General features: G+C 40.1%; 1 protein-coding gene across 1 annotated transcript; it reads left to right on the plus strand.

The window, feature by feature from the left end:
- The first annotated feature begins 10,687 nt into the window (after positions 1-10,687).
- SSR3 (signal sequence receptor subunit 3) lies at positions 10,688-23,474 on the plus strand. Its single transcript, XM_007086272.3, has 5 exons — positions 10,688-10,910; positions 12,068-12,194; positions 16,644-16,742; positions 20,864-20,995; positions 21,722-23,474. Exons 1-5 carry the CDS (start codon positions 10,778-10,780, stop codon positions 21,786-21,788), a joined length of 558 nt encoding a protein of 185 aa, XP_007086334.1. The 5' UTR covers positions 10,688-10,777; the 3' UTR covers positions 21,789-23,474.
- Positions 23,475-25,602: the final 2,128 nt, after the last annotated feature.

Raw genomic sequence — 25,602 nt, forward strand, 5'->3', positions numbered from 1 at the left:
AACAATTAAAGCAGAATTTCTCAGAAAGGAAGGAGCTAAATCTGGGAATGTAGCACAAGAAAAATATTTACATACCATATCTCGAATACAAACCATGTTTTGCATTGTGCTAAGTATTTTATGTACATTTTCTCATTTAATCTTTTCAAAATCCCTGTGAAAAAAATGCCATAATTTCCCCTGATTAATAGATTAGCCAAAGAGAGTCTTAGAGAGTTTTAAAATAATGTTACCAGTTCACACAGTCAATAAGTAGTAGGAGTGGAATTAAAGCAAGGCAGTGTTACTCTAAGGCCTGTGTTATTAACCAGCTGTATGGCAAACTGTGGTAATATACACCATAATTTTTGTATTAACTCTAATGCCTTCTTAATTGAGAATTGGTGAAACCCTTGCAAAAGGTGGTTAGGAGAAATATCAGTTATTTTTCTGTGTTCATTATTGTCTGATTCTGTACCATCTGTATAAGATGCCTAACTGATATACAACAGAATGAAGACTCCTTTGGATCTAGGATGTTAAAAATAATTGTAGGAAAAGCTCAACTTATCTATAATTGATTGGAGCTCAGACTTTAAATACAGTGTTCAGCAGTTATGTGTGTAGTTTTAGATATTTCTGCTCCTACCAGGAACTGTATTGATCTGTGTAGAAATGGAAGACAAGGAAGAATATTCTCTAATGTGCTCTCTGTAAAGCTCTGGATACGTTTTCTGGCTTCCCCTCTCTTTGTTCTGTGTTGCTGGGGTATGGAGCAGTTTAAAGATCATCTCAGGTTTTCTGATAGTTTTTTGTTAGGGAGCAACATAGAATTTAAGACTCATATGAATAGGTTATCTCCATGTTGCCAAAATTATTGCTAGTGTGGTCCTACTTTTGAGGGCTCTAATTGGCATTACCATGGTTCTGCCCTTTGACTCTTTCATATCCATAAGAGTAGGAAATCTGTTCCAAGGAGCCAGGAAGAGCAGTGGAGTCAGTGCAGAGTCAGGGAAGGAGCCGTCAGAAAGGCGGGGAAAAAGGGATGGGGGCAGAACCAGGGGCTCTTCCAGTTGAATGGAGACTAGAGAAAGGAACGTTCTGCAGGATAAGATGTTCAATGGTGCTGGGGTTCCTGGGTGGCTAATTGATTGAGCATCTGACTCTTGATTTCGTCTCAGGTCATGATCCCAGGGTTGTGGGTTTGAGCCCTGTGTTGGGGTCTGTGCTGAATGTGAAGCCTGCTTGGGATTTTCTCTCTCTCTCTCTCTCTCTCTCTCTCTCTTTCTCTCTCTGCCCCTCCCCTGCTTGCAGATGCTCTCTCTCTCTCAAAATAAATAAATAAACATAAAAAAAAGATGGTCAATGGTGCTAAATGTTGAGGACAGGTTAAGTGGCTAAAAACTAAGCAAACAATGTTGGCTTGGGCAATAGAGTAGGCATTCCTGGAGCAGATTCAAATGAGAGATGGAGGCAGAATTCAGGCGTCAGTGTGGCAAAGAATGAGTGGGAAGTAAGGCCCTGAATGATTCCAAGCATACTCTTCTTTCTTTGGCAGTGAAGGGCAGGGGGGACGTTTAAGCATGCCACAGAGTTGAGGGAAATTGTGTGTATGTGTGTGTGTGCACACATGTGTTCAGGAAATGAGACAGCTGGGCAGGTTTATAAACTGAGCAGGAGGTAACACATCAAGAGAGAAGAGAAGAGAGAAGGATACTAACTACCATTACTGAGAGCTTACTATTCTAGGCACAGTGCTAGGTGATGGGACCTATGAATGTGCCTTCATATTATTTGTTTCATTTAATGCACACAGCAACCTTGGGAGGAAAGTGAGGCTCAGAGAAGGTGGGTAATTTGCCCAGGATCACACAGCTATTATTCTGGCAGATGAAACAGACAGAGCTTTCTGACTCTAAAGACATATAAGTTCTATTCATTAAAGAGAGGGAAAAGAGGAAAGGATATTTAGTGCAGAAAAGGTCCTAGAGGAGGGAGTTGAAGTTGGAATAAACAACATGGGTTAGTAAGAGAGAGGGTCATATTTACCCCAGAAGCAAATCCTGTAAAAAGGATTAGAACTTCATTTCATTTTACTTCATGGATAAAAATAGCCGAGGTAGCTGACATATGTATTCAGCTAGGTTCCAGGAGACCATTGATAATTCCTTATGCTTATAGCACTTTGATTCCCTTATTGTGTCTGACTTTGGTCATCACCAAAATGATCTCAAATAGTATCCTGTGCCCTTGCATGACTGTGTACCCCTCTAGCTCTTCCTTTTACCTGGAATTCCCTTCTTCATCTATTTATGTGTATAAAGATGGAGCCTACTAGTTCATTGGCAAGCCATATGAGACAAATACTGAGATTGAATGAATCCCATTCGAAGATCTGGTCTTTGAATTTTTATCTACCAGATTGTTGTTAGATTACATTGGCTGGGGCATGTGAAATACAGGAATTTTTAAATTCTTTAAATAAAGACCCCTAAAAGATGAGCAACACATTACAACTGAGCTTCTGTTTCATCTAAGCCATTCTAGTTGAAATTCGTGACCTACTTTATCTTGTGTTCTGTTGCCATAGTGCTTAGGTTAGATGTGTAACTAAAGAAAATTGATTTCCAGTGCAAATCTTAATTTTTATTGTGCCCTGCAGTGCTGCATAGATGATGTATGTATGATAAGTCTCACATTTAGAAGATTCCAGGGGAAGTTAAAGTATTATGGCCTCTATCTGCGGATATTAAGATAATATATTTTCTGTAGATGTGTATCATTTTCTTAAAAAAGTAACTGAGTTTATGAATATCCTTAGGCAAAAAAGAAACAGGATTTTCTGACTGCTTCAGAAGCGGTGTCCAATTTACATGGGTCAACCAGTATTTGCTAAAAAGGAAAACAGCATTTATCTTGGAAAGCATAAACTTCAAGCTCAAAGATAAATGCTTGTCCCTCAAATGTCTTAATGCTTCATTTGATTTAAAAATCTGTTCTACAAGGGCACCTAGGTGGCTCAGTCAGTTAGGCATCTGACTCTTGATTTCAGCTCAGGTCATGATCTCACAATCCATGGGTTCGAGCTCCACATCAGGCTCTGGGCTGACAGTGCAGAACCAACCTGCTTGGGATTCTGTCTCTTCCTCTCTCTGCCCCTCCCCCGCGCTCTCTCTCTCAAAATAAATAAATGTAAGAAAACATCTGTTCTACGGTAAAGTGAGCATTTAGAGTTCTCAAGACCCCATCTTTTTTAAAAAACAAAAACCAAAAAACCCAGCTGGCAGACGTTTCCTGTCAATGGCAGGGTATGTGTTTGACGGATGGGAGAAGAGGCCTGGCCAAGCCTACTGGGCCAACATTCCCCACCATTCTCTATAAATGGGAACATTTCTTTCTGAATGGTGAGGCTTTTTTCATTACACCAGTGATATTGTGATTTCCTAAGTGTGGAGAGCAATGAAAATGTCTTTTGTTATGTTGATGACTTTTGGAAAAGTCACTAGGTAAACCAAGAATGGGGGCTGCTTGCCTGGGGAACCAATCACGATTAGAGGGTTAGACCGTTCAGTCCCACCCCCCTGACCTCTGGGGACAGGTGAGGGGCTGGAGGTTGAATCAATCACCAGCAGCCAATGTTTTAATCAACCATGCCTGTGTAATGCAACCTGCATTAAAAACCCAAAAGGAGGGGGGTTTGAAGAGCTTCCAGGTTGGTGAGGCAGAACACTTCCCCGTGCCAGCCCCTAAATCCATGGAGGCTGAAGCTCTTGTGTTCAGGACCTTGCTCTAGGTATCTTTTCATCTTGTTCATTTGTAGCCTTTAATATTCTTTTCAATAAACTGGTAATCTAGTGAATAAACTGTTTTCCTGAGTTCTGTAAGCTGCTCTAGCAAATTAATCAAACCTGAGGAGGGAGTCATGAAAACCTCCAATGTATGGCTGGTTTGGCATCTGAAGTGGGGGCAGTCTTCTGGGGCTGAGCCCTTAACCCGAGGGATCTGGCATGATCTCCAGGTTGATAGTGTCAGAATTGGGTTCAGGTTGTAGAACACCTTGGTCAGTGTCTGAGGAGAACTGAGTTAATTGCTTGGTGGGGTAGAAAAACACACACATTGTAGCACCTTGAAATTTTTTTCTCCTATATTGAATACATTCAAGTCTCCATAAATCTGGGAATTTATGGGGCAGATTACCCCCCAAACATGTTGTGTTTGGCTTACACAATTCACTTATTGCAGTTATAAAAGGAAAAAACCTATTTCCTTCTACTTTCAACACTCTGACACCAATGTGTGGGTTTTCCACACTAAGCTATTCTCTAATTTTCAGTGGACTCCAACTGGGTGTCCTAAAGTTTCACTCAATTCTGTTTTTTTTCTTTTTTAATGCTTATTTACTTATTTTGAGAGAGAGAGTGCATGAGAGCAGGGGAAGGGATGGAGAGAGAGGGAGAGTCCTGAGCAGACCCCCTGTTGTCAGTGCAGGCTGTTGTGGGGCTTGATCTTACAAACTGAGATCATGACTCGAGCCAAAATCAAGACTCAGACTCTTAGCCAACTGGGCCCCCAGGAGCCCCTCACTCAATTCTGACACTAACTGCCTGGAGTTAGACCTCATAGGTTAAGGGTTGAATCTCACAAAACTAAAGCCCACATCAGATGCTAATCTCAAATCCCAAGTTGTCTATGTCCCATCTATGCTTCTGATTAACTGGCTAAGATCAAGGACTCCCACAACTCCCTCCTCCAGTTTGATAATTTGTAAGAATAGCTCCCAGAACTCAGGAAATTGCTTTACTTATGATTTACTGCTTTATTATAAAGGATACAACTCTGGAACACCCAAATAGAAAAGATGCATAAGGGCAAAATATTCAGGCAAAGGCACAGGGCTACAATGATTTCTCTGGACACCCCACCTTCCCAGCAGAGGCTCTCTGAACCCAGAGGTGATGGTGGAGTGGGGCTGGGAGTTCCAATTCTCTAATCTCGAGTTTGGTTTCTAGAGCCATAAGCCCCCATTCTGGAAGAACCAGCACATTAGCATAAACTCAGGTGTGGTTGAAAGGGGCTTAAAAAAGTGAGACCCTTCTCTCACCCCATCACTTAGGTAATTCCAAGGGTTTTAGGAGTTCTGTGTCAGGAAGCTGGGCAGAGACCAGCTTATTATGTCAGGGTTACTTGTCTGGATCTTGTATGCATTTGATCTTGTTACCTTTGTCTTAAAACAGTTTGGGGAAGAGACAATAAATAATAGATAAGTTATGTGGAGTACAATTATTCATGTTTTCATTTGTATGTAAAATATGTTTGTATTATTTATTTTACTGTATTTCTAGTTGTTTTTCTTTCTTTTTAATTTTTCTTTTAATGTTTATTTATTTTTGAGACAGAGAGAGACAGAGCATGAATGGGGGAGGGGCAGAGAGAGAGAGGGAGACACAGGATCGGAAGCAGGCTCCGGGCTCTGAGCCATCAGCCCAGAGCCCGAAGCGGGGCTCGAACTCACGAACTGTGAGATCATGACCTGAGCTGAAGTCGGACGCTCAACCGACTGAGCCACCCAGGCACCCCTGTTTTTCACTTTTGAAGTGAAATTTATTTATTTATTTATTTTTAATATATATATATTTTTTAACGTTTATTTATTTTTGAGACAGAGAGAGGCAGAGCATGAACGGGGGAGGGTCAGAGAGAGAGGGAGACACAGAATCGGAAGCAGGCTCCAGGATCTGGGCCATCATCAGCCCAGAGCCCGACGCGGGGCTCGAACTCACGGACCGTGAGATCGTGACCTGAGCTGAAGTCGGACGCTTAACCGACTGAGCCACCCAGGCGCCCCAAAGTGAAATTTATTTTTAATTTATTTTTATAAATTTATAAATTTATTTTAATTTTTTTAAGTTTATTTATTCATTTGGGGAGAGAGAGAGCATGCAGGGGAGGGGCAGAGAGAGAGGGAGAGACAGAGAATCCCAAGCAGGCTATGTGCTGTCAACGCAGAACCTGATGCTGGGCTCCATCCCACGACCTTTAGATCATGACCTGAGCCTAAACCAAGAGTTAGACACTCAACTGACTGAGCCACCCAGGTGCCCCAAAGTGTGTTTTTGCTTCACTGCAGGTGTTGGTAGTGTTGTTCAGGCTTACAGAGGGAAATGAGAAAGCCTTGAGGCCCTTTGAGCATCTCTCTAATTTCCCTTTCTTTAATTTATGGCTGCTGGTGAGTTACGGTTTACAGTTCCCATCTCTTCTTAGTTGGCTCTGTTTCTGTACTCCTCTAACAATCGTGTTTCTTCCTGAGATCTTATTTTCACACTCCTTGAGACAGACTCCACTGTGAGAGCCCAGGCTTGCTCACTGAGGTTTGCCTATGTGTTAGGGGCATGATCCTATTTATGCAAGGATGTGCTGGCCAGAGGTGCAGTGCGACATGACTCTGCATGGCAACTGGCACACAAGAAACTACCCTTGGTTGTTTGCTAAAAAAAAGGGCTTCGTGGGGGAGGGGGGAAGGCACTTACATCTTGAGATTCTGCTGGCACAGAGGAGGCCAGAGCTTCTGTGTAGTTAAGAGCGTGCATACTGGCATCATATTGCATGGGGTTCATAACTTGACTCCACCAATTACTGGCTGTGGGATCTTAGGTAAGCTACTTTACCAATCTGTGCCTCTGTTTCTTCATCTGAGAAATAGGGATAATAATAACACATATCTCGTAGTGTTGCTGGAAGAATTAAATTAGATGACATACGAAGAGCCTAGCATAGAGCTGGATGTACAATAAAGACTCAATATATTAACACTGGTTATTATAATCATAATTATGATTGTTATTTGGATCTTTCTAGGCTCTAGAACAGTACCTTTCACATAGTAGCTTCTCAATAAATCTTTGCTGAATGAATAGATGAACCGATGACTCAATCACATACCAGTGCCTGAAATATGTAATTTGGCTGAGTAAATCATCTCTCAGGTGGGACTTTAAAATATTATACCTAGAAACCAATAAGTGTATCATCTCCTCTTTCAAAAATCATTTCCATGATGAGATTTGCATTTCAAATGGATTTCGTATAATAGAGGTCTTCCTCCTCTCCACTCGTACCCCAGAGTAGCCCATGATGAGTCGTCTGTTATTTCTCATAAGGTCCCAGTGAAAGCTGTGTTTTTCTTTACTGGCTAGGCAATTTGCAGCGGCCGTTACAAGAAAAGTCTATTATTTTTTTAACTTGTTGTATTTTCTTCCAGAAAGCCGTCAGTAGTGGACAAGAGACATTTGTTATCCATATTCCTCCCAGCAATAAATACTATTTTAAATTTCCCCCTCCTTCTCTCCCCCCCCCCCCCAATCTAAGTGTGAAGGAATACAATGGAACTGTTAAGCCTAAAGTCACAGATTATGGAATCAAGTCCATCTGGTTCCCTCATAGAGTTGAACTGTATTGAAACGGCCAAAATATATCGCAGATCTTTGCATAGAACTTTTGCCTACCCTTCTTTCTGTTCTTCAGCATGCTGTTACTCTGCTTGTCCAATGTGCCATTGCCACATATGCCATATACAGATGATCCTTAGATTTTGCAGTTCTTCAAAAAGAACTAGATTGCACTTGGTAGAAGACACTGCTCCACTACTTCAAGGGTGCTGTTTTCATGTCTTCATTGTTCCCATCACCAAACAACCTTCTCTGTCATAAGCATCTTGCTTACATATCTCTTTACCTTACCCCTACAAAAAATTTAAATTCCTACTAGTTTAGATTCTTTTCTGTTTATTATCTTTAGTTTTTATTCTTGGTTTACAAAGTGTGTTAATTCTCAGCTCCTTTTGATCATTTCAACTTTAACATTTTTTTATCTACTTAACATTTCAAACTTTTATCTTTCCTATTTTGTTTAAATATTTTTCTCAGGTATAATTCTTTTTAATTTCATCATTGTTTGTTTTCTTCTGCTTTTTCCTTTAAATATCTTGATGATTTTTGTCCTTTTTGATCTTATAGTTTTCTGATTTTATCTTTTATCTTTTCATATCCTTGGTTTATAAAGAGCAAAAAAGGGGCACCTGGGTGGCTCAGTCAATTAAACTTCCAACTCTTGATTTTAGCTCCGGTCATGATCTTGTGATCCTGAGATCAAACCCTGTGATGGGCTCCATGCTGAACATGAAGCCTGCTTAAGCTTCTCTCTCTCTCACCCTCTCTCTCTCCCTCTCCCCTCCCCTCTGCCCCTTGTCCCCCACTCCCTTGTGTTCTCTCTAAAAAAAAAAAAGTGGCTCAGTCAGTTAAGCCTCCAACTGGATCTTGGCTCAGGTCATGATTTAAGGTTCATGGGTTTGAGCCCTACATCAGGCTCTGTGCTGACAGTGTGGAGCCTGCTTGGGATTCTCTGTCTCCTTCTCTATCTCTGCCCTTCCTCTGGTTGAGTTCTCTTTCTCCCTCTCTCTCTCAAAAGTAAATAAACATGCTGATTTGAAGGGGCATAAGCACCCAATGTTTACAGCAGTGCTATCAACAATAGCCAAATTATGGAAAGAGACCAAATGTCCATCAACTGATGAATGGATTAAGAAGATGTGGTGTATATATACACACACACACGTATGTGTGTGTGTGTGTGTGTGTGTGTATACACATACATACACAACAGAATACTACGGGGTGATAAAAAAAAGAATGAAATCTTGCCATTTGCAACAATGTGGATGGAACTGGAGGGTATAATGCTAAGTGAAATAAGTCAGTCAAAGAAATACAGACATCACATGATTTCACTCATCTGTGGAATCTGAGAAACTTAACAGATGTTCATAGGGTAAGAGAAGGAAAAATAAGATAAAAACAGGGAGCAAACCATAAAAGACTTAAATACAGAAAACAAATTGAGGGTTGATGGGGGTGGGAGAGTGGGGAAAATGAGTGATGGGCATTAAGGAAAGCACATGTTGGGATGGGTACTGAGTGTTATATGTTAAGAGATGAATCACTGGATTCTACTCCTGAAGCCAAGACTACACTGTATGCTAATTAACTTAGTAAAAATAAACATTAAAAAAAATAAAAACAAACAAGAAATCTAGTTATACAGATCCAAAAGGTTTTGCTGATGAATTGGTCACAGATGGAGAGGGAAAGAAAGGAATTAGTGTTGAAAACTAGCATTTTAGCCTAAGCAAATGGGTGTGAAAAATGGTGTGATATACTTCAGTAGAAAAAACTTAGAGAGAGGGGAGTAGGTTGAAGAGAAATAAGAGTTTGTTCTCTATCATCACCATTGCATAATAAAAGAGCATTTTACCATTTAAAAGGGACATAGTGCAGATATTTTTATTTTTATTAAAATTTTGTTTAATGTTTATTCATTTTTGAGAGAGAGATTGTGAGTTTGCACAAGTGGGGGAGGGGCAGAGAGAAAGGGGGACAGAGGACCTGAAGTGGGCTCCCCGCTGACAGCAGAGAGCCTGATTGAGGGCTAGAAATCATGAAATGTAAGATCATGACCTCAGCCAAAGTCAGATGCTTAGAGGACTGAGCCATCCAGGCATCCCATGCAGGTATTTTTAAATGAATACTTTTAAGTTTCTGAAAAAGTCATTAGATGAACACTTCTGGCATTTACATGAAAGATTTGTATTTCAGGAAAACTCACTAGGGTACCTCTATAGAGAATAGACTGAAAAGTTACAGACAGAAAGCTCCATTAGAATGGAAACCGTGGAGGTCAACTGCAATTTGGATAAAGTTTAGATGAAAGATCTGCTTACCTGTTGATAGGGAAGCTGAAGGTTGGAGAAGTCTGTCTGATGCTAGTAATGTAGATGAAAGTTTTTTCTATGTATGAAGTGGTTGAGTATTTTTTAAAGAAAAAGTGATAATGTAATGAGTTAAAAATGGTATCTACCTGTTTTAATAGGCATATTCATTTTTTCTGAGCTTCAGAGGGGGCCTGTCTAGCTAACATGTTCTTTTCTTACCATCATGTTTCATTTAGCATGGCTGCGGAGACCATATTACTCTAAAGATTGAGTCGAAATAAAGTGATAAAAATGTAGTAATTTGTAAATGTATTGGACTCATTTTAAATATTCATCAGTGAGACCACGAATTCCTTAAAAGCCACAGTGCCTTCTTTTTCGTGAAAAGGTAGCCTGTTATTTTGTTCAAAAGAGCCAACTACTCCCTGGTGACTAGCACGGCCAGTCTCTCACCCTCAGGTTCTTCACCGGCAAAATGAGGACAATGAGGTGCATGTCATAGAATTTTAAGGATATTTAATGAAAGAATGGATGTGCAAAGAAGAAAGGATTTCACACATGTTTATCCATACTTCTCTTTCTCCTCTTCCTCCTCCAGTGCCCCAGTGCTGGGTATACCCAGAGGATACTAACCGTATACGTTTGTTGCATGACCGGCTGAATGACTCGAGGCCAGAATAGTTTCCTCGTTTGTAACGCCAACGACTTGGAAAGCGTGACGGCACCTGTGAAGTGGAATGGCAATAAAGTTTTGCTCATTAAAAAAAGCACCCACGAAACTACAAATCCCGTCCTTCTTTAGGAAGCCGGCTAGCCAAGGGGCTGGCCAGGAATACGGAAGTCTGGTCCTCTTGCCCAATCAGGCCGGGAAACGTACATAGCGGTGGCCAATCCTGGGGAGGTTTGCTCCCGCTCCGCGCCGAGTCCCGCCTCCGCGTTTAGCGCTGACGGGTCGTTAGTGGATAAGGCGACCGCGGAGGCGGTGCCAGCGGCGTCAGCCAGCTCGGCTTTCTAGGCTCGAGGCTCGGCTCCACCATGGCTCCCAAAGGCGGCTCCAAGCAGCAATCTGAGGAGGACCTGCTCCTGCAGGATTTCAGCCGCAACCTCTCGGCCAAGTCCTCCGCGCTCTTCTTTGGGAACGCCTTCATCGTGTCCGCCATCCCCATCTGTGAGCGCCGGGAACTGGCGGGCCGGGCAGGCCGTCAGCGGGTCGGGCTGGGCGGGGACGTGGCAGGGCCCGGCGGACTGGCGGGAGTGAGTGCTGGGGCATTTAGCCCGCTGCTGTCTCCAGCGCTCCCAGAGCACGGGGAAAGCGTGTAGCCTCTGTGGCCCTCAGTGTTCTCGTCGGGGACGGGGCTGGGCGGCATCACAGGAAAGTCCCTTGTGAACCCACTCCCAGAGATTGTGATTCATTAGTTCTGGGATGGCGGCCCCTAATCTGGAAACGACCAGATTAAGATTTTGTGCTACATGCATATGTGACCTGCTCTGTTCCCCCCTCCCCCCACACACAGTTGTTTACCGTTACGAGCTTTAAAATTTTATCGTTAATTATTTTGGAAAAACTAACGAATTAGGCGAGAGTCAGATTCCCATTAACCTTCGACCCGAGAATCGTAGCTTTAGCTGAACGTCGTTTGCCTAATTTGATGAGAGAGTTTGGACCAATGCCAAGAGCCCGCGCTCTAAATGGTTTCAACTTTTTAATGCTATTAGGTCATTTCTAGAATTCTCACTTCCATGAAAGAACTTTGCATACTTGGGCAAAGTTGGTTTTATAGCTCAGGGTTCCCGGATTTGAATCTCCTGTCTCTCCTCCTGCTTGCACGTTTGTTAGGCAGTTAAATCGAGATTTATTTTCTTTCGGCCTTTTAAATCCCACCGTGCTTTTAACGTATCGTGGAGCTCTGTGCCTCCTTGATTTCATATAGCCACGTCAGCATGTAAACTATGGCTTGGGACTGCACGTGGTGTTTTGGAACAGCTGTATACTTAGGATAGTAATACCCTGCTGATTGAAACGGGAAGTGTGAATTGTGATTTTTGTTTGTTTGTTTTTGCTCCTGAGTTTATTCTCATTTCAGAAGAAGCAGAAATCTCATTTGGACTAGTAATGGGAAGGTTCTGTTTTTAAAGTTTTCTGAGCTGGGAAAGTTTGAGACTGTAACTTTATCACTTCTAAAGATCCACATATACTGACCGTATTGGATTTCCTAACCTGGACTGTATTTTGTAGGCTTAACTGTAATTAATTGAGCAGGCCTTTGTAGCTGGGTGGTAATGTTTTGTTCCTTTTTGTACCCCCTCCCTTCTATCTTAATTCAGGGTTATATTGGCGAATATGGCATATGGATCTTATTCAGTCTGCCGTTCTCTATAGTGTGATGACCCTAGTAAGCACTTATTTGGTAGCCTTTGCATACAAAAATGTGAAATTTGTTCTCAAGCACAAGTAAGTATATTTCTCAAGTTGAAGTATATATTACATGTTGCACTTTTATATAGAAGAATGTCTTAAAGACCATTTGTATGTCTTGTTTTCAAGAAGTATCAATTTGAGCTGTTTATGCTGGGGGGAAGGCATACTAATGCTATAAAGAATTATTAAGTGAAGCAGAGACCATGCTTCTGACATTGTTACGCAAGTAGGTTTTGAGGGAGACATTCGAACAGTTAAGCACTAGCCTTAATCATGGGGTTTATCAGAAAAACAGGAGCAACTGGGTGACTCGTTTAAATGTGTGACTCTTAACATAGGCTCAGGTCGTGATCTTGCCGTCATGAGACTGAGACCCATATCAGGCTCTGCTCAGCAGAACCTGCTTGGGATTCTCTCCTCGTTGCCCCTCTCCCTCTCTCTGCCCCTTCCTCATGCATGCACACCCTCTCTCTCTCTCAAAATAAGTAAATTTCATCAGAAAAACAAACCACAAGTAAGTTAACATTTCTGAAGCCAAATGGAATTCTTTCTGCAAAGAATAGTTCTGAGTTCTCCATGTACTACTTTTGGACATGGAAGAAATGGTCTTTTTTTTTTTTTTTTTTTTTTTTATCTCTGACAGATTTAGTGCTAATTACAGTTTTTCTTCTAAGTGTGTGAAAATGTAAAAGAGTCTCCTATTTCCTCTATCTTAGGATCACACATAATATGAATTCTAAGTTTGTTGTCCATATGTTAGGCTTGGGGTGACAAGGAATAGAAACATGTTTAGATGATCTTAATTAACAGGGATTTATTGTAAGAAGCCCAGAAATGGTCTCAGTGGCTGAAAGTGGCTTCAAGAGCTTTTCTGCTGCTGTTCCGGACCCATAGGAGCTCAAGTTTGTGTGACTGCCTTTCTGCTAGACCAGCAGAGTGATCATCTTTGTCATCTTTCTGCTTGGCAGCCCTCTTCACCAACTGCCATTCCGGTTTCAGCCCACCTTGGCCTCTGCTGTTCTGGGCTGTCTTTCTCATGAGGTGTGGCCATCTGTGGATAGCGAAGGCCTCAGACCTGGGCACCCTGTATGACCCATGCTTTGTGATGTCCTTGGAATTCAGTTCTTTGAGACTTGACATCTTTTGACTTGTTTTGGGAATTATTTTTCATTAACCTTTTTGAAATTAAAAATTAATGGTCTTTTTACCTTCTCATTTCTGCTTTAGGCTTCTTTTTTTTTTTTTTTTTAATTTTTTTTTTTAACGTTTATTTTTGAGACAGAGAGAGACAGAGCGTGAACAGGGGAGGGGCAGAGAGAGAGGGAGACACAGAATCTGAAACAGGCTCCAGGCTCTGAGCAGTCAGCACAGAGCCCGACGCGGGGCTTGAACTCACGGACCATGAGCTCATGACCTGAGCCGAAGTCGGACGCTTAACCGACCGAGCCACCCAGGTGCCCCACTGCTTTAGGCTTCTTAAGGGCCACTGCCATGTCTTTTATGTCCCTTACAACAGGTAACGGTACATTTAGCTCAGTAAAATTTCAATGACTTACTGACTTGATTTCATAGGTTCTCTCATAGTGGAATTGTTTTCTTTAATTGTAGTTTTGATTTAATATTAAATCCTGCCACTCACATTGAAACTCCTACAGATTTACAAGGTGCATCAAAGCTCAAAGACCCAGGAAGAGGCAGAGTATGGGTAGCTGTTCGTAGGAGAGGGAAGATAGCTTATGTGTTGACAATCTGGATTCCAGTCCCAGTTGGTTTTTTTTTGTTTTTTAACTTTATTTCTTTATTTTTGAGAGAGAGGAGCAGAGAGGGAAAGAGAGAATCCCAAGCAGGTTCCTTGCCGCCGGTGTGGAGCCGGACACGGGGCTTGATCTCACAAACTGTAAGATCCTGACAGCCGAAATCAAGAGTCTGATGCTTAACTGGCTGAGCCACCCAGGTGCCCCCCAGTTCTGCTGTTCTTAAATATATAGCCTTCGGCACACATTTCATCTTTTTAGTTGTTGGATTCCTGAGATGTAAAATGGGGATACTAATGGTGCCTCATAGATGGTGAGGATTAAATATGATAACACGGATAATATGTTAAGTATATAGTGTTGAGCACATAACAAATGTTTATGTGCAGTGTCAGAGACATTGAGGGTGAGAGCCTGTAGGAATTTTTTTTGAGGCGGAGTCTGGAGCCTGCTTCTGATTCTGTGTCTCCCTAACCCTAACCCCTCCCCTGCTCATGCTCTGTCTCTCAAAAATAAATAAATGTAAACAAAAAATTAAAAAAAAATTGAATAGATGGTATTTTTCTTTTTTTCTGGAGAGGTTCTAAAATAGATAAAAAATAATAGAAGAAAAACAGTTGATTTTGCAGGTGCTCTCATTTGGCTGATTGCTGGGCCGCTGGAGTGACCCTCATTTTGTTTCAGAGCATTCAGTGGTGCGTGAGATTTATTTTTTAAGAGCCCTAAGAGAATAGAGCTTCTTGAGTTATAATAAACCTGACAGATTGTTATATGTTTGTTAGGTGAATATAGAGGAGAAATTAACTGGTTAATCTGGTTTGGTCTCTTTGAGATGATTTGTCCTATGGACAGATGATCTGTCCTAAAGACACTTGGAGGTAGCTAACGCTTTTGCAAATAGTTTGTTCCTGTGTCCTAGCATCCTGGTGGTGTGTGTGTGTGTGTGTGTGTGTGTGTGTGTGCGCACATACTTGTGTGTATTTTTTTCTTTCTGTTCATCTCAGAAAGGTTTCTGCTGTAAACCACATCCATTTCTTATCAGCTGGCCTTAGAAAAAGTGGTCTTATGTGAAGTTCAGGAAACACTTGAAGTTGGTTTGCTAAAGAGGTTCAGAGATCGGAGTCTCTGCCCTTAAGAGCAGGACTTTTACATAATGAATCAAGTGAAGTTGGGAATTTGTGTTTAATTTGTATCCCAGAAGCCCTGTGGTTAAAGAAATGTTGAGAACTATTGCCTTGAATGGTCTTGGGCTTTCTTTTCAGGGATCCATCCTAATTTCTCCACATCTTTCCTTGATACACTGACCAGAACTAAATATAGCACAGTAACAAGGGATTAATTAATTGAACAGAGTGAACAGATTTCTATGTTCCACATCCTGTTGCTTTTAATACATCTCCGTATCATGTTGAACATTTTCATAGTGGGACTGTTGGTATATTTTGCTTATATCAGTTCTTCTATATTTATGGCTAACCAGTGTCTCCTATATTATCAAAAATATACCATATTGAATTTACATGTCATAAACTTTGGCAGGCTTTTTGCATTTTATCATAGGTTAAATTTTATCCTCTCTTTCACTAGCAATCTCATGAAGTTCACCTTAAAGATTTTCTGATGAATATACATTTTAATTTTTTGTTTGACTTGTCACTGAAGATTCTGATCTGATATTTAAAAAAATTTTTTTTAATATTTATTTTTTGCAAGAGAAAGCGCATGAGTAGGGAGGAGCAAAGAAAGAGGGAGAGAGAGAATCCCAAGCAGGTTCTGCACTGATAGTGCAGAGCCCAATTAGGACTTGAACTCACAAACCATGAGATCATGACCTGAACTGAAATCACGAGTCCATCACTCAACTGACTGAGCCACCCAAGCACCCCTGATCTGATCTTTTAAATACCACTTCTAGCCTTTTCTGGCTGATAATATATTATCTTTTGATACAACCAGTGGTTCTTTTAATTACATGTGCTATGGTTAATCCCTCATGTGGTATCATTTTTAGTGAAATTAGACTCTGGAGTGGAGTTAAAAGCATTACTTTAATATGTTACAGGTGTTATTTCCCTAATTCTCCTTTGTTTTTTTTAAGCCTAGTTTTATTTACTGGAATTGAAATCCTATATCATTTGCTAATACCTTACCAAATTTATTTGTTGAACAAATAAATTTAACAAATAAACAAAATGGGGTTACAATAATTTATAAATGCATTTGACTTGTTTACCCATTAAATACCTAAACTTTGGAAAATTATCACCCCCCTCCCCCCCCCCCCCAGAGCAAGAGAGTGTGCAAGCAAGGGGAGGGGTGAGAGGGGGAGGGAGAGAATGTTAAGTAGGCCCTACTCTGTGCACAGCCCTACACAGGGCTCCATCCCACAACCCTGGGATCATGATAGAAATCATGAGTTGGACACTCAACTGACTGAGCCACCCAAGAGCCCTGGAAAATTACCCTTTTAAGCAGAATTCAAAACTATATTTCAGAAGTTCTTGAATTCTATCATATTTGGCTATTATAATAAAATACTTGAATTCTGTTACTATATTTGGCTGTTATAATAAAATAAACTTGGAATTTTCTGTCAAGATTATTTCTTGAAATGTAAAGTATCATGTAGTTGCCAATATAAAATATGAGTACAGAGTGTTTCAGATAGTCAGATAGTGTGATGTTCATTCCTGGAGCATGTGGAAACATTTTTTCTTTTATTTTCTAGAGTAGCACAGAAGAGGGAGGATGCAGTTTCCAAAGAAGTGACTCGAAAACTTTCTGAAGCTGATAATAGAAAGATGTCTCGAAAGGAAAAGGATGAAAGGTTTGACTTCTAAAACGTTGGTGATAATCAAAACTGGGGATACTTTGTAGAAAATAAGTGTTGGTTTCTGCCTAGAGAATGTGGATAATGGAATTGCTGGAGGTTAAACGTTGATATTGTAGAAGATATAATGGAATGACAGTTACTGACATTTTGAATTTTTACTACCACCAGATGCTTTTATTTGTGTTCCGTACAGCTCATTTAAAGAGCCATGTGAGGTAGGGCTATTATTTCCATTTTACATTTGAGGAAACAGGTACAGAAAGCTCGAGTAATTTGCAGAAGGTGATAGATTAATTAGTGTGTGGTCAGTCTGTAACAAGAACACGGGCAGTGTGGCTTGAGGCTTTGTACTTGTAACTGCTCTCCTGGAGTTTAGGAGCTTGCAGAACTTCATCCAGTGTTGGCTCTGCCACTTGATAGCTGTGAGACCTTGAGCACATCGCCTCACCCCTCGGGGTCTGAAGAGTTTACATTGTATTGTGTGTGAGCATTTTTAGGTGGTAGTATTTCCGTTCCTGAGCTTCCCTAGGGACATCCAGTTCTTGGTTATCTGCATTGGTTGGGAAAGAGAGAACTCTGTCTCCTGTTGCCCAAATCTGTGCCACATTTGTTAGCCCTTACCCCTCAAATTTTCCTGCCAACTGCTCTTAGAAGGCTTAATAGTCTAATAGCTGAGTAGCAGAAGTCTCTGAATGATTGAATAAACTTGTGCCTAAGAGTTGTTACATGGGCTTAATACAGTCACAAGTTGAGGTGGTTTTCATAGATCTTAAATTTTAGTGTCTGCAAAGTGCTTTGTGAAATGGAATTTTTAACCCACCTTGCTCCAGAAAGACCTTGTGGAGACTTGGAATATTAAAGTGCATATGAAACAGAACAGTACAATTTTGAAAGATCAGAAACCATTTAAAAGTAAAGATGGGTGAATAAGGACCTCAGAGTTAGTTACAGCAGTTGAGCATTAAACTTCGCTCTGAGCTTCCAAGTGTCAGGGTTAGCGTCCGAGGTCCTACACTTTCATTTTCTGATGAGAAGCAGCATGTAAGTCCTTCTGAAAAGAAACTTTCTTGGCACTGAATCTTGGAAGGACTTTATCAAGTCGGTCCTTATTTAAGGGACGCTGAGTAACTTGAACGAACAATGTCTTTTACAGTGGTTTTGAAAAGCCACTAAAACATTATAGAAATGGTTATCTCCTAGATCCTTTGTAAAAATTGAAGGGTACGATATATATGTGTGTTTTTAATCATTTAAGTAATCTCTACACCCAACATGGGGCTTGAACTCACAACCCCAAGATCAAGAGTTGAATGCTCTACTGACTGAGCCAGCCATGTGCCCTCCAAAGGGTACAATATTAAAATAGTGACAATGAAGGCCTTTTTTCAGGGAGCAGCTTTAATTTGGTCTGGCTGCATAGCTTTCTGATTGTAAATTTTTGCATAACGTTAGAGGTTAGAGAATCTAGGTTTTTTTTTTTTAATCTTTTTACTGAATTTATAGTATTTATTAGAAAAGTGGTTCTTAAATTGGAGTATACATCATAGTTACCCATTTTCAAAGTGCTTGTTACAGCTCTGTACGTTTTAGGTGATGAATTATATCAGAGGTGGCAAATGGGTCTCCTCTTGCCTGATTTGGTCTGGCACGTGTTCTTGATCCTGGGATATGTCTCAGAATTTTTCTCAGCATGGTAGTCAGATAGTCACTATGAGTGAAGAAGAGTTGGAAGTGGAAATGAAATATCTTTGCCATTCGCTGGATCAGATATTTCAAAGTAGAATGAAGGGTAGGTTTTGTGGATACATAAAATGCAGAGTGTCAGAGGATTATAAAGTTTCTGTTCCTGTCATCAGTGGGAATTTGTGCTGTTACTATTCATCTCTTAGAAACCACAGTGGATAAAATTGTACCCAGGTCTCTCCTCAAAATTGACGCTGATACCTGGGACTAAGGCTCTCACTAAGATCTAGTGTTTTTCAAAAAAAAAAAAGAGCTAGCATTTTTCTCCCTCAAAAGTAAGTTGTTTCAAGAGAAGGCCTATTAGCACCTCTTTGCCTAAGATGTGTATGCCTCAAAGGTACCATCTACAGTCATTTGGAATGGGTACTCCATGCCACTTTGAAACTGCTTTGCCATCCATTCAAGGTTGGAGATCAGCTGAGGAGAATCAGAGGTTCATTGACATTTATCCCAGGATGTGAGTGTTATTTTTTTCTTGGTCTGTCGTTTATCATTATGTGATGATAACAGTTCTTGAGTTCTCAGTCTTCCTCTTGTAGGAAGTGTTCCTTGGAAAAATGAGTCTTTGGAAGTGCTCTCCCAAACTAGATTTCTTACCAGTGAAGTTTTGGCAGAACTATTGCTGATGACAGCATTTGAGGGTCTTCATTTTTTTTCAAAATGAACCAGGATATGGATGGGGTAGAAAAAGTTCTGAAGGCTGTCCAAGACAATCCTGTGTATACACTGATATACAGTGCATATTGGTCATGCCTGGTCATATTGGGAGCAGGGGCAACCTGAAGGATCGAGCCCTTTCTTTCATCCAGACTGTTTTTGAAGATGGGTTTGAGTCAGGGCGTGGCAGGGAGGTAGGGAGAGGTGCTCTGATGGAGGTAGGATAATCTAAGCAACCATAGTGAAGGCATGCTAGTAACCTATTTAAGGAACCTGTCTTTTTTGGGTCTTATGCCACAGTCTTGAAAACAGGCAATTGTTCGAGTGTTTTCTAGAATTAAACCACGTTGGGCCTTTGCATCTTTCTGAGGTGGTGTTTTCTTTGATCATTGTTAAAATGGTATAATGTATTTCCTCCCAGTTCCAAGTCCTATATATTTTTAAACTTATATTTAAACCTCTCTGAAATCAGGAAGTGTATTAGAGTTGATGGCTGTGCATTTAATATAGTGTCTTTCACTTCTCCCAAACTTAAATAGAAGTTTTACTAGGTTGACTCTGTCCATAGAATTAAGGAACTATGGCATTTATGTTTGAGACCACAAACTTGTTGTGATGAAGATAGTTTATCTCATTTAACTCCTTTACTGTCAAGCTTGTTGACTTTGTATTAGAACATTTGGTGAATAAAATGTAGGAGTTGCCAGGGACATTAGCCATAGTGCTGTCCTTAGGATTGGTGGAGGGGATCATCTGGCCCCGGAATAGTATATATCTTTTGGGAGGATAAAGTGTCAGTGGTGATGGCTTTCAGCCTTTTTGATAATGATCCACAATAAAATACTTTATCTTTTGACCAAATACACTCAAACATGCACATATGCAAATATTTCAAAAAATGATAATTAGCTAAGATAATTATCTAATTATCCGTATACTTGATATTTTTCTATGTTTTTTTTTTAATGTGGGTCTCAGCCCACTCATTTGTTGTCCCTGAGTGTTGAATCCACCCTGTTGATTTCACATCCTACTAGTCACAGCCTATCCTTTTAAAAATTACTTTACAAAGTTAACTAACCAGGTGGAATAAAGGCTCCCTTATTCACAGGCCACCTGGAATTTCCTGCTGCCTGTGTGAAGAAGTAAACGAAAAGGTTGATAAAATTTTAGTAAATTAATAAACTATAATAAAGTGGATTAAATAAAAAAATTTAAAAATCCTCCTAATGATCAAGCAGATTACTTGTTTGAATTATCTAAAGGTGGCTAACGGCATTTGCAAAGAAGTCGGCTTCTGTGAGCCACAGCTGGTTGTAATATTGAAGGCTGAAATCTGTAGGCTATTGAGAGTCTCAAGCCAGCAAACAGCCAGGAAAGCTTCATCTGGCTACTGATCATGGAGTTTGTTTTAGGTGAGGACCTAGAGAAAGATGTCTCTTTAGGCTGTTGATGAAACCAGGCCAATTATAATTAATCTGTCCCTTCCTGCAAAGCTCTGACTGCCTGGGAGAAAAGGTAATACACCCAGCAGCTATTTTCATTAAGAGTAAAATACCTTTTTCAGTAGGAAAAGGGGCACAGTGCTGATTAAATTAAATATTAAAAACACATTCTGTTCAGAATGCTTAAGGAAAAACTTACAGTGAACTAGAGCCATGTGGCATATAAAATATTATAATACATATTTATAAACTTGATTTGTTTGTCTGCAGAATCTTGTGGAAGAAGAATGAAGTTGCCGATTATGAAGCTACAACATTTTCCATCTTCTATAACAACACCCTATTCCTGGTCTTGGTCATTGTTGCCTCCTTCTTTATATTGAAGAACTTCAACCCCACAGTGTATCCTTTTAAAGGTTGCTTAGCATTTTTCGAAGTCTAGAAGCAGTAGTTCATTTTGGTTTTGATTTGCCTGAGTATTTTACTATAAACAAAAACTGTCTAGGCAATCAGTCCACTAAATAGCTCGAACTCATGAGATTGTGACCTCAGCCGAGACCGAGTCAGATGCTTAACCGACTGAACCACCCAGGCGCCCCAACAGGTGGAATTTTTGATGTAATAAAACAGCAGACACTTCCAACTTGAATCTTCTGGGAATACTAGAGTGGTTTTCCCCAAACAGTCCAGTTCTGTGACTGAGAGTAGCTCTGAACTTTCACAGCCTCTTTGCTTCCACACGCCAGCTGTAGCCAAAACACTGCTGGGCGGGGGAGACTTCTTTTTCCTTTGCTCTTGGGGGGAAAAAGGATAAGTTTCTTCTTCCTGCTCATACTCTTTGATTAGCTCTTCTCCTTTAGGTTAAATGGAATTCACATGTTTTCTTTGTGATCATGTGTTCTAGGTTTCTGGCTCAAGTGTTTTCTTTTTAAAATTGGGACACATTTCCCGTGAATGCTCTTCATTCTTTATAGTCTTCTGTAAATTGTATTTGCAGACAATGGGACTGCACATCATTGTCATTTCATAGTGTCAGGAGGGAAACTGCATTCCATAGAGATGGGCTCTTTTTGTTGTGTTGAACTGCTTTTGGGCTTTTAATTTTTCCTTAACATTAAATTTTTACAGGAACTATATTTTGTCCATAAGTGCTTCATCAGGCCTCATCGCCCTCCTGTCTACTGGCTCCAAGTAGACCATGTCAGCTTTGCCCCCTGGCTTCATATCGACGGGTGGCCTGTGGTATATGGAAAAGTAGCAGGGTGGTCAGAGTGAGAGACACACAAGATGTTTTTATAGTCTGCAGTTTGAGGGTTTGAAAAACCCAACAAAATGTAATTCAGTATTTGTGTATTGGCTCTTTTTTGACAGATTGTTGAAATTAAAGGAATTGGAAAGGAAACTCCGAGTACCAGGACATTTATTAAAAGGTAAAAAGTGTCATGCAGTGTGCTGTAATCACAAGAGGAGAAAATAACTTGTTTCCTTGATCTGTCAGAGGTCACAGTAACCTGGACTGAGCTGTTATTTATAATAGTAGCAAGAAGTTAATAACTGGTTCTCTGTGTTCTAACCACAATATTACAACTTTTTTTGAACCATAAATATCAGAATGAATCCTTTCCCCTGGGGATTGAACAGAAGCCTCATGTTTACCAGTCTCTGAATTTGTGATTCGAAATAACTCAAAGTTAAAAACAAGGTGTCTCCAACTTGGGGAAGAGAAACTTGTGGAAAAATTTGTTTGCTTCTTTCTCTCTCTCTTTCTCTCTTTCTCTCTCTCTCTCTCTCTCTCTCTCTCTCTCTCTCTCTCTCCCTTTCTCCCTTTCTCCCTTTCTCCCTCTCTCTCTTTCTGTCTTTTTCTTTCTGTCTTTCTTACAGAAGAAAGGCAGCCAAGGCAATAGGCTAAAAATAGTGGACAGGCATACGAGGGTAGTCCTGTGGGATTAAAGCATATACTGTTCACTGTATAGTTTTGGTCTTGGGTGGCCAGGGAGGTCAGCTCAACACTACCATGTTGGTTTGACTTGTTAAGAGACTGGAGTCATTGTGTTCCTTGACTAGGGTCTCACACCACTAGAGGAATGTTCAGTAGAGAACTACTTTCCTGAATATTGATGTATGAAAGGCCAAAGTAATGTTGATGGTCTTAGTTCCAGAATTCTAAGAACTCTCCAAGGAATTGCGGTGGTTTTAGTGCTTGTCAGCATTTTTCCATTAGGACCTTGATAAATTTGACCTCTTGGTCCACAGGTTCCTATCGATTGTGAGCAGAACCTCTTCACATTAACCTCTTCACCCCTGGGTCTAGCCAAGAGCAGTCTCTTGCACTTTTTAACCAGTGTGTGTAGGGATAATTACAATTTTTCTGGTGCGTGCCATGATTTGAAGAAGTTTGGGAAGCTTTTTAACCTGTAATACTTGAAAGGTTACAGAATCACAAGTGATACAGGTTCATATAACTTTGACCACACCCAGTAATTTCAAAAGAACAAACAGTACTTCAAAAGAAATACCCTATCCCTAATTTCTAACCTTACTTTTAATCTTTAGTTTCCATTTGTAAGTTTAAGGTGAATGTTGTAAATATTTACTGTTTTGTTATAACTTTATAGAAAAGTGTTCCTCAGAAGTTCATCTTCTGTGCTATTGGATATTTTTGGTAGGCCCACATCTAAGAACTTGGAAGGAGGACAGGGGCAGGAGCACATTTGCTTAGTGACTTACATCATCATTGTCTTCATTGAGGATTATATTTCCTCATTGCTTCTAGAAGTTTGCAATTTATTTTTCTTTGGTGCATTATTATCCATAGTACTGCCACTGGATAATATGGAACGAACAGGGAAGTTACCAGAGAGTCATTTGCAAAGTAGTGAAAGACGTAGGAGGTTTATTTTTCTTACTATGTTAACTTTTCTTGTAGATAAATAAGGGGTCAGTAGTTTGGTGGCATGGAATTTGTGTACTAAATGCATTTGCTTATTTGACAAACCATCAGGGTCTACTATCAGCTGGGTCAAGTATTTTTTTTTCTTTAATTGCTGGTAGAGAATTGCCACTAGATGTCAGTGTCTGTGTAGAAGGGGGGGAAATTGCCACCATTCTTACAATACCGTGTGCCGTACTTACAATAGGGTGGTGAAAAAGGGCATCGGCTTAATATTCTTAATAGAATGTTTCTTGAGTTCATAAACTGAGTAATTTGTAGAAAAGCATATAAGCAAAATTTGGTTTTGTCTTGCATTTTACCTATAGCATTTTTTGGTTCTGATAATGATTTCTGACTTTCTATACTGTTAAATTTCTATGCATAAGTTTGTAAGGTATATGTTCACATTGCCAATTTTCGTTCAGGATTTACTGTACAAGTACTTTACTCTTGGGAATTACAGAACTTTTCCTCATCTCTAAAATGGCTATGTGGCACATAGAATCATGATGGGCTGTATCTGGTTTAGTTCATAAAAACCTGCTGTAGAATTTGTATTTTAAAAGACCCCATGTCCAATACCAGTAAAATAAAAAGGATTCTGCTGTAATTGAGATTAAAATCGATTAAATAGCCCCTCCCCCTACACTCCTTGTGGTAAGTAGAGGCTTAAAATGTTGGTTCATTTTACATTTTCCTATTTTTAGTTTCTCATTTACAACTTAATAAAAATCCTAGCTAGAAATTATTCTTATAAGCCGGTAAAAATCTACCAGTTGTCCTCTTTGGTAAATTATTCTAAATTGGAAAGAATAATGTACAAGGTTTGAAGTTAACCAGAATATGGAGGTTGGATTCACACCCAGAATTCTTGTGAAAGGTTTTATTTGTCAAGTATGATTAAACTTTGCTTTTTAAAACTTATATTTGCCCTTGACATCTTTGAGAGCCATATGAATAAGTACATAATCTTTATTACATTATTCGACATTACTGTTTAAATTTTTCACACATGTACAAGTGCATCTTTGTAGTTTCTGAGATAGTAATTAAATGTCTGTGCGGCAGTGATGGGCATAGTGTGGTTCTCTTACAGAGCAGCACGTCAGGCCTCTGCCAGCATGTGCCTGCCGTGTTGTCCTGCCCACCCAATTTCTGTGTTTTCAGCATGCGTGCCAGTCACTGCCGTTTCTGGAGACACAAAGGATGCATAGACCTAGACCGATAGAGAACTGATCTACAGATCTATCTATTTAGGCTCTAGGGGATTATCTCCTACCTCTTGGGACTCTCAGGCAGGGGAATTAATTGAAGATTAGGGTTTTTGGGGTGGTTGGTTTAGATTTTCATGGATGTGGTTAGAGACTCACTTCTCATTGGCTCTTATGAGTGTTCATTGCATCTCTTCTCTCACTTTTGCCTCTTTTTAATGGATTCTGAATTTGGATTCTTACTCAAGCTTTTTTTAACTTAAAATTTTCCCTACAGAATTTTTCATAAAATTCATCCTTAAAAGAGCACAGGACTGGAACACTGAATACTTGGGTTTTAGGCCTGGTTTCCTCATTTGCCAGGGAGTTGTGGCCTGGAAGCTGGCTGGAGTGAGGCTCTGACATCTGCTGACAGATGGTGCACTATTGATGAAGTGATAGTTCTTAAAGTGGGCAGCCAGGCACACAGCGTCTAGTTTGCATTTCCGCTGGCTGAGATTTCAGTATGCAGATGACTGCTAGCCAGGTTACCCTTCGGAATGGTATGTTCTCTGCCAAGACATTCTTTCCAGAAAAGAATATGGGGGTGCATGGAAATTTTTCTTAAGGATATAACTGACATTTCTAATGTATATTTACCATGGCAGACGATTTGTCGGTCAGAAAACTAATGGCTAAGCAATAATGTTTGTATTTGGTTTTAATTGCAGGTGTTTTTAAAAGAGTTTGAGAAGCTTTAGCTTTAGTGCAGAGTATTTCTAAAATCCAATGAGAGATGATATTGTTAGCAGTTAATCATTTTCTTCATTAAGAGGAGGAAAAATTTTGGATTGTTATTGAAATCTTTTAATCCTGTTTCTGTTGGG

Source organism: Panthera tigris, chromosome C2 (genome assembly GCF_018350195.1).
Source record: "Panthera tigris isolate Pti1 chromosome C2, P.tigris_Pti1_mat1.1, whole genome shotgun sequence".
In the NCBI taxonomy this organism is placed as follows: Eukaryota; Metazoa; Chordata; class Mammalia; order Carnivora; family Felidae; genus Panthera; species Panthera tigris.